The sequence below is a fragment of the Lampetra fluviatilis genome, chromosome 8, assembly GCF_964198595.1.
Source record: "Lampetra fluviatilis chromosome 8, kcLamFluv1.1, whole genome shotgun sequence".
Classification (NCBI taxonomy): domain Eukaryota; kingdom Metazoa; phylum Chordata; class Hyperoartia; order Petromyzontiformes; family Petromyzontidae; genus Lampetra; species Lampetra fluviatilis.
This window is the reverse complement of record NC_136282.1, coordinates 9,247,401-9,256,819: the sequence shown is the minus strand read 5'-3', so window position 1 is coordinate 9,256,819 and position 9,419 is coordinate 9,247,401. Positions and strand designations below refer to the sequence as shown.

General features: G+C 49.9%; 1 protein-coding gene across 4 annotated transcripts in view; it reads right to left on the bottom strand.

Annotated features, from left to right (window-relative positions):
- Positions 1–818: 818 nt before the first annotated feature.
- GPR19 (G protein-coupled receptor 19) overlaps positions 819–9,419 on the bottom strand; it is a 13,015-nt gene continuing 4,414 nt past the window's right edge. For 3 of the 4 annotated variants that reach the window (XM_078858803.1, XM_078858801.1, XM_078858802.1), the window contains exon 2: positions 819–2,840. In XM_078858803.1, coding sequence (XP_078714929.1) covers positions 1,619–2,812 — 1,194 coding nt within the window. In that variant the 5' untranslated portion in view covers positions 2,813–2,840 and the 3' untranslated portion in view covers positions 819–1,618. Of the gene's footprint in view, positions 2,841–4,125; positions 4,181–9,419 lie in introns of those variants that run through there. The other variant, XM_078858804.1, reaches the window with a different exon arrangement.

The window sequence follows — 9,419 nt, the reverse complement described above, 5'->3', positions numbered from 1 at the left end:
AAGCACTCAAGCCGAGGCAGGCCCAACGGGAACACGAGCGCAATGCAGTTGCCAAAACAAATGCGTTTCTACTTTGCTCCAGTGGCTGCCTCGTGTTTAGAATTTTTTTGGAACAATAGATTTTAGTCACGTAGAAGGGAAATAATAAAATAATAAAAATAAAACATAATAAAACAATTCTCACGACGTTTCTATGTGACTTTACCGAAAGAACCAAGAAGATGAATCCCTGCAGTCACGAAAGCTTTAAATCGAAATAGATTTTAGATGACCTTGTTTGCAATGTAAATTCATATCTGTTTGCAAACTGTGATTAGGAGCAGTTTGTTCATAGCAACATGCTGTAGCAGCAGCAACAGCAGCAGTAGATAAATGAGACAATTAGACTGCATTAACTAATGGTGTGAGTAGAGTGGTGGCGCAGTAGTTAGCGCATTTCACTATTAATCGGTGAGACTTGAGTTCGATTGCCAGCCATGCTCACACCAGTGGCGAGCGATATCTGAACAAATCCCCGCGACAAGCTTGCGCAGCATTCACTGACCTTCATCTATGCATGTTGAACTTCTTTCGCACCATACGCAGCCAACCGTGGTGACGTATCGTCAAACAACCCCCATGGCCAGACAGCGTCGGGTGGCTTTCATCCACGAGTGGATCGATAAGGGGCTGTACGTATGTATTTATATATATATATTTAACCATGGCACGTGGTGCTTATGTGTGCCAGCAAATATTTGTGAACTTTTGATCGAGGCCTCGAAAAACATGAATCGCAAGTCGTTAAGTAACGTGAACGAGACACGTCAACACCTTGAAATGGCTTCTGCTTTATTTAAACAAAAAAATATCGCTTTCGCTTTTTTTGCGCAACCGTTACGCACGCAATACATCTAGCCTGTGTGTCATTTTTCAGCTCGACTTGGTAACAATCGATACGTTCATCCATTCCGTTGACTGCTTTGGTTTGCGTTGGAACGGCTTGGTTGCAGTGGCCACTGCAGCGCCCCCTCCCATCCTCTCTCCCCGTTGTGATGACGAACCCATACAAACAAAGCAGGCGAGTGCAATCGGCAGACCCCTTCCCTCAGGGAACGAGGAAACAAAAGTGATCCCAAGTGACATTTACATACGTAAAAAGTCCTGCATCATTTCACCCTGTATTTCATTGCCATGCGTATGTACAGTATTTTACATTATTCGACTGTGTCCATAGCATTAATAATAATTAGTAGCAAGTGTTCCAGTAGCCTGCCTCTTGTGATGCCAGAGAGGCCATGATAATGCCCTCGGTCCAGTGGGTTGTAGTCACCCTTGTATCATGGGCTGTGCTGTTGTGGGTGACGTCGCCAGATCTGTACATTGGTACGAAACTGGACACCAAGGGAGGTCTCCGTGCATCCCCCGGCATCTGATTTACGAGTCGTGGTCCTCTCCCACTTGTCGGCTCCACCATGTATCACCACCAAATATTGACTGCGCGCGTTATCTGCACCCAAAATAATAATCGGGTTACATCGGGAGAAGTACCATCGTGACCTCTTGCAAGATGAATCGCGCAAAGCGAAGGCGTGTCCAGAGTTCGCCGCCATCGCCGTCGTCGTCGCCGTCATCGCTGTCATACGAACGTGTTGGGCGAGTTTGTGTTTATGGGCCAGGCGAGTTTCTTCTCCTTGGCGTCCCTGTCGAACGTCTCGTAGACCGTGTCCTTGGTGACGGTCTTGTTGGGCGCGGGCAGGTCCACGATGCCCACGTGGTTCTTCTTGGCGATGCGCGAGCTCGTCGTGATGGTGTAGGCGTTGCTGCGGTAGCACTTCATGGGCGCCATGCAGAACGTCTCCTTGACTCCGCGGCGGAAGTTCGAGTTGTACACCCAGTAGAGCGTCGGCTTGGCGGCCGAGCAGCTGAGCGCCAGGGCCGAGACCACGAGGAACGTGGAGGCGGAGCCCGCTCGCTCGTCCTCGCCCGGGTGCCAGACCTGGAGCGCGAAGAAGGGCAGCCACGAAGTGAGAAAGACCGCGTTGAGGATGAGAAACATCTTGATGGTTTTGACCTTGGTGCGCGGCACGCTGTTCATGGTGCGCTGCACCGTGCGCCCGTTGGAGCCGATCCTCCAGATGTACTTGACGATTTTCAGGTAGAAGAGGACCATGAAGACGCAGGGCAGCACGAACGCGAGCAGCAGCAGCAGGCAGCCGTAAAGCAGCCCCTCCCAGGTGTACGGCAGGTACGACGCGCAGCTCACCGGCCAGCCCTCCCGCGCGCGGTAGAAGTACAACGCCGGCAACGCCAGGACGGCCGTGAGGGTCCAGGAGGCGCCGATCATGCGCTTGGCCTTCTCACGGGACACCTTGAAGCTCAGCGGGTAGACGATGGTGTAGAAGCGGTCGAGGCAGATGGACAGCAGCACGTAGATCTGGGCGGCCGGCGCCAGGTACAGCGCGAGCCTCGCCACCCGGCACACGCCGTCGCCCGCCACCCAGCGTCCCGACATCGCCACCTGCAGCGCCGCGAGGGGCGCGGCCGTGCCGGCCAGCAGCAGGTCGGAGCACGCCACCGACACCACGAAGTAGTTGGTGGTGGACTGGGTGCGGCGGCTGCGGTGGATGACCAGGCACACGAGGGCGTTGCCCGCGACGGACGCGAGCCACGAGGCCGACAGGAGCAGGCACAGCACCACCGCCTCGGCCGGGCGGAGCTCGGCGGGCAGATCGGCGGAGGCGGCGGCGGTGGAGGCGGCGGTGGAGGCGGCGCCGCACGGGGACGAGGAGGGGCCCGACAAGTCGAGCAGTGGAGGCACCTGCGACTCCATGGTGCTGGGTGTGGCTCGCGACAGTTATCTACAGCAGCCGGAATAGGAATAGAACAAAAACAGCGGGGGGAGTCAATGCGCAATCTTTGATCACGTGTCACATGGATAGCCGTTGTTTTTTTTTGGACCACCCCGCTGCTGCACGAGGGCCTTCCCAGGGCGTGTTTGGTTAGGGTGGGGGATTACTTGATCGTACGTCGCGCTACTTAGTGGCGGTCGGTGAAGGCCGGAGCCTGTAGATGTGGGAACGCGAGCAGTACTGCTCTCTGCTGCCCACCAAGTCATCGATTAGTCACGGATGTCTCGTTATTCTTTCGGTATTAGGACACACCTTTCCCTTATTGAACACAGCACGTGTCACGTTTCGTGCGTGGCCGCTTGTGTACACAATGAAAGGGCCATCGTTGCTCGGAATGTGGCCCTTACCAAAACTCAGATTTTAAACCTCGGGGACAAAATGGTTCAGGTTTCTAGGCCCAGTTTTTCATAATCAAGCGGGGTCTCACAGTGCCATCCCTCCAAAGTTCACATGCAACGCTGGGCAAACCTTGTTCCAACCCGTTTAATGTTGAACTTCTTTTGCACCGTACGTAGCCACCCGTGCTAATCGGAGTGGGGGGGGAAGGACAACAACGTTGCATATGTTCACTGGGTTGCTACCGACTAGGCCAAGACAAATAAGTGAAGCTGAGCTCCTCTGTGTCCCAGAGTCATCACCTGGCAACACATGCAGGCCGTGTGAGGCCTTGTGTTTGACCCCCTGGAGATGAGCTCACACGCACAAGGACTCCAGTACACGTGTCCATGCGATGCTCAGCGGTAGGGTGCAGATTGTTGGACCCTTCTAGCGCGTATTGATTTTAAAAGCTAAATGATACCACTGTATGGGATTTAAAAGCAAAAAAAAATATTTCGTGCGTATTTGCTCAATTTTTTTTACTGAAAAATCGCTATGCGGTAATAAAAAGGTTTTAAAAATTAGTGAATAAAAAAATTAGTCTTAAATTGAAGTACGCTCTCTGGATTAGAATAATGCTCCTTTGAATGAGAGCGTGGGGCTAGACTTTCCGCGATAGCAATCGTAATGATGGTAACACCAGCATACCTTTTATAACCAGGTAATTGGCGTCCACGCAGCTCATCTGTCGAGCCATATTTGCATAGCTACCTCGATTACCGTTGCTGTGCGGATGATAATACGCTCTGGAAAGTAAGACGCACCAAACACGAAGCCCCCCCCCCCTGCAATAAAGTTACACAAATCTGGTCACACACACACACGAATCGGGAGAACACGGTAATAGCATGCTCACAATTGACCACCGTGAAGTGGTGTGGGGGTAATCGTTTTAGTATTTCTTGGCAAGACCGTCCCAACACCGCAGCACGCCGCTGTTGGTCGTTCGCAAGGAACTCGAAGCAATGTCGCCATCGTCTGGACAAACAAACCAAAAAAAAAATCTCCGGACCGAACATTTGACCCGAGAACGACTCCACCAACCACCACCGCGAGAACGACGCTGTGGAACGAGACACAAACCCCTGCGCGTCACGGGGAACGATGCGCGCGTCTGGTGGAGCGCGGAGAGAGGCACCGCGTGGCTGCTGCTGCTGGTGGTGGGGGGAGAGGGGGTGAGGGGGTGAGGGTCGACGCGTTTCGTGGAGGTTGCTCAAATCTAGTGGCGTGATACGCGTCACCGGGTTCGATTCTTTATAACGCGTGTTGAATGTCCGAGGGTATATTGAAGAGGCTTATTTCGGGAACGTCCTCGGTCATGGGCGACGAGTTAACCGCCTTGCTTGATTTGTCGTCGGTTATAATTGATGACGCGTTAAATGCGTGTGTTAAATATTCTACCGACAATACAAAAAAACCCGTATAAAGTATAATTAATGGAATACAGCAACAAACGGCTTGCCATACAAATAGCATTCGAATCACAACATTTGTCACATTCCAATGTTCGGGGATTACTCTTTGGCCAAATGATCGCGCTGCCGACATACGGTGGGTGCATGTCGCCTTGCCGTGCTTCCCGCTGGAGTGGAGTGTGTGCAGGGCTTCATTGTAACCGGAGCTGTCCAGAGCCGAGCTCCAGAAATTAACTCCTCCACCACCAACCCAGCCACTCACCCAGAGGGTTGAGAGAGGAGGAGGGGGGGGCGATTTTGTTGTGCGGAAAATATTCCATGAGAAATGAGCGTGTAGGTGTTGTGTTGTTGTCGATTTGCGTGCGAGAGGGTAGATGTGGTGGGGAGCGGTGACACAGTGGGCCGTGTACCGGCGACCTGACTTTGGACATCTGCTCACGGCTAACATCATTGGCGAACTATACCGACACCGGTCTTTCACCCGACTCGCACCGACCCTCACGATCGACATACGCACGGGGGAGGCCTTCATCCAGCCGTGAAGTGATAAAGGGCTGAGTGAGGGTTTTTTGTTGTTGTTGAATTTTTTATCGGCCACGTCGGTATGGTCTTACAATTTGAGTATCAGCAGAGACGGGTTGCATCTTACTTTTAGAACATGCCGCACGAAGATAAGCAAGCGCTTATGTAGCTCTAGCGATGGTGATTGTAGCATTAGTAAGGCTGACTTTTTAATTAATCGATTCAACGTTGGTAATCACAGTAAAGTGATTTTGCATTGTCAGAAATCGCGTCTGCACAATTCGGCATTTCTACTGATCAGGATAATGGAACAAATACACCCAGACTAAATACTGGAGACTCCCTGTATAACCTTTTATTACAGACTGAGGCAAGTGTTGTTAGTCAGCGCCTATTAAGGTCACGAAGGGGTTCGTGTGACCAGCAGCAATACCTGACCGCCTTTGTCTCCCCAATAGACGTTTATCGATCGCACCGGGTACAAATGTAACGCTGAGTTCGACCTCGATGAGGTCCACTGTCGGTTCAGATAATTGCCACCGTTAGCAGTGGCCTGAAATGGAACTCCGATCGCATGGGTTCATAGAAATGCAATGCACTATTGCTGATGTATTAGCAATCGCCTGGCCCACACAATATATGCAAAGACAAAGATCCCCCTTCTAGCCTTAACAGACTTTTGGGGCAAGTGCTTTTATGGAGCGCCTATAAAGGCCAGCACGGCACACAAGGGGGTGGGTGGCCATCACCGCATTTCTCTCCCTCGTGGCGATGTTTACACATCGCACCAGTTATGCATTTGAGCCTGAGTCGACCTAGGGGAGGGCCAGGACCGGTTCAGATAATCGTCACTGGTGTTGGCCTTGAGCGAGAATCGAACTCAGGTGCCCAGGTTCGTAGCGCAGCGAAGTGCTAACTGCTGCACTACTGCCCCCCAACACAAACGAGCAGAGGGTGAAATTATTATTCTTGGCTAATACGCGTGTGTGTGTATATATTGACCTTTCATTTGTGTACCAGACAAAGCTCCGTATGTGTAAACTGTGCACAGTGACGGTGGTCGACTGCTGAGTCCAGTTGCAGTGCCGAATGGGAGACTCGTCGCATCGTTCGGGTATCGGATCGATTGAAATCGTAGCAAGCTCCTTCGTCTTTTGGGAGATTGAATCGTGTATCAGCGATGGCTGTCGTAAGGTAAGACTGAATTGGCGCGGGCCTGATGTTAGAAATCACCACGGACATGACCGTGGATACGAGCTGGCATCGATTATAGCCCACGAAGATAAATGTATTGTCTATTTTTAAATGATCAAAATTCTACGAAAGTACGTCAGCGGAATAATCACGTAAGACCCGAATGAAGGACAATTTAATAGAGTTCTACCTCCGTTGAATAAACTAAATATAAAACACATCAAAGACAGACTCGTGTACTCTGCGCTCAGGCAAGTGCGTAACAAAATTATTGAATACGCTTGTGTCATGAACCACTGTGAATGGTTTCCACGGTATACGATTCATCATAACCGTCGGCCAGGATCTGTCCACCGCTGGATGAAGTGCTCCCCAAACCGTCTCGGTCTCTCGCCGTCTCGCGATGCAACAGTCCAATAAACGCCTGCACACGGGCTGATCCCATCGCTCCATCTCCGCGGTGGATGTCCATCTTCCTCGTGGCGGCGTGTCCTTTCCAAGTCCACTTACTTTAACTTAACGCTCAATGTGATTCCTCGAAGTGTGCGCGCTGAACTCCTTTCGCTCCGTGCGTAGCCAACCGTGCTACTCGGAGGTGGGTGTGTGGGGGGGGGCACCAAATACAACACGAAAAGCAGGTCTAAAGAAATCATGTAACTGTGTGAATCTCTCTCTCCACTGGGCATCAACTGGGCACCTTTGAAAGAGAGCTTCATAGCTCATCGGATTTCTCCAGGATTTCTCCAGGATTCATAAAGCTTCTGACATAGATCCCTATGTAACTCGACAAGTGACTCCCTATTCAAGTGACTTCTGTTCCTCTAACTTACGTACGCTCTACATTCAGCAAAATCACCTTTCTGCCTCTCAGTGTACGCTCGTGATAGAGCCCGTCGAGGCGCGATATCTATTGGAAGGTCTCCGTGCCTCTCTGTTCGCACGCTTCGTCGTTTGCGCATTAAACAACTGGAAACGTCTTGTTGGGTTAGGGTTGGGGTAATGTCTCACCTTGACAACACGCGCACGTTTGTATACCGAGTAACCTGGGGCAGCTAATGGAGACAGACCGGATTGAGTGCGATCAAATACAAGAGGCGGACAATGGCAGGATGGAATTATTTTTGAAAACTGAACTTAATTATGAAAAAAGCCACGTCGCAATGTGCCCATAAAAAAAAGTTTGTAATCAGTGCGTAAAATCTCTGTCGTGAAAATCTGGATCGGGGAGACACGGACTTAAATGTGCGGCATGCAAATGATGCCGATCTCCCTGTAATGTGCTCTCCTTCCTTATAACGCAGTGCTATAGAGTGAACGGATGATTGGTCCACCACGGTACCATCATCCGTGATGAAATAATTATGTTTCGATTTAAAGCGTTCGTGACCGCATGGATTCATCTTCTTGGTTCTTTCGGTAAAATCACGTAGAAGGGAAGTAATAAAATAATAAAAATAAAACATAATAAAATAAAATCACGTAGAAGGGAAGTAATAAAATAATGCAAATAAAACATAATAAAATAATTATTTTATTTTATTTTATTATGTTTTATTTTTATTATTGTATTACTTCCCTTCTACGTGACTTTACCGAAAGAACCAAGAAGATAAATAATTATGATCCGACGGCTTAGGTGGAGCAGGCGCGCTGTGGCTCGCGCTCAATGCTATGAGTACAGCGGCAAATGATATCTCGACTGCTTCAGCAGAAGCCCTTCACGACATCCCTCATCGAGCAGCGTGGGTGATTTATGGCACAGAAAAAAACAAAGAACTCAAACTTGATTTGAAGCTTTCGTGACTGCAGGAATTACCCTTTGGTTCTTTCGGTAAAGTCACGGAGAAAGAAAATAAATTAAATAATAGAATACGACGTTTCGATTGCAACACAAGCAATCGTCATCAGGTAGAACTAAATTTGAGAGAGAGAGAGAGACAAAACACAGACACGGGGACACACAGACAGACACACAAGCAGAGAGAGAGAGACAACACAGACACAGAGAGAGAGTGACACACAGCATAGACACATATACACACAAGCAGAAAGAGACAACACAGACACAGACAGACACACAAGCAGAAAGAGACAACACAGACACAGACTGACACACAAGCAGAGAGAGACAACACAGAGAGAGAGAGAGAGTGACACACAACATAGACACACAGAGACACAACATAGACACACAAGCAGAGAGAGACAACACAGAGAGAGAGAGTGACACACAACATAGACACACAGACACACAAGCAGAAAGAGACAACACAGACACACACACAAGCAGAGAGAGAGACAACACAGCCACAGAGAGAGAGAGAGTGATACACAACATAGACACACGGACAAACAACTCATTGCTTGACACGGCATGGGTAGGGGACGGAGAGGTGTTTGTGGCCTTCATTGACACGGGTCGTCCGCAAATGAATATTGTTCAAGATGTTGTTGACGAGACAGCGGCTTGAACTGCGTGATTGCAATGCTCGCCAATACGTTCTCTTATGCGCGCGCAATCGATGTTCTTTAACCCACGAGCCTGAGCGTGGCCGAAGCATTTGGAACGATCGCGGCCGAGGTGACGCGGAGTGCGTCACCAACAACCACGGCGGACACGTGGAGGATTAGACGGGGGGGCTGTGACACCCGCAGATGAAATCCTCGCACGGCTGAGAGAGAGAGAGAGCGAGCGCGTGTTTGTTACAGTGTTTTCGCGACCAAGCTCAAACTGCTGCGTGATTGTGATTCCTGAGTAATAGACGGTATGGTTCGTTTTTGTTGACACCCCGTATAATGAGATTTAGCCGACGGTGAACACGCTTTGCTTTGTTGCCAAGACTTTGCAGCTTCCCCCTGAAATAATAGTGCAAATGTTATTCACACTGGCGACTGGCATGAAGATGAAATAATAACGGAGTCCTTTCTAAATCATGTAATGAACCTCACACGATGTCCTGACCTATTCATTATACACACACACACAACAGTGTAGCCTTTGGAGAGGAAGGCTACCATC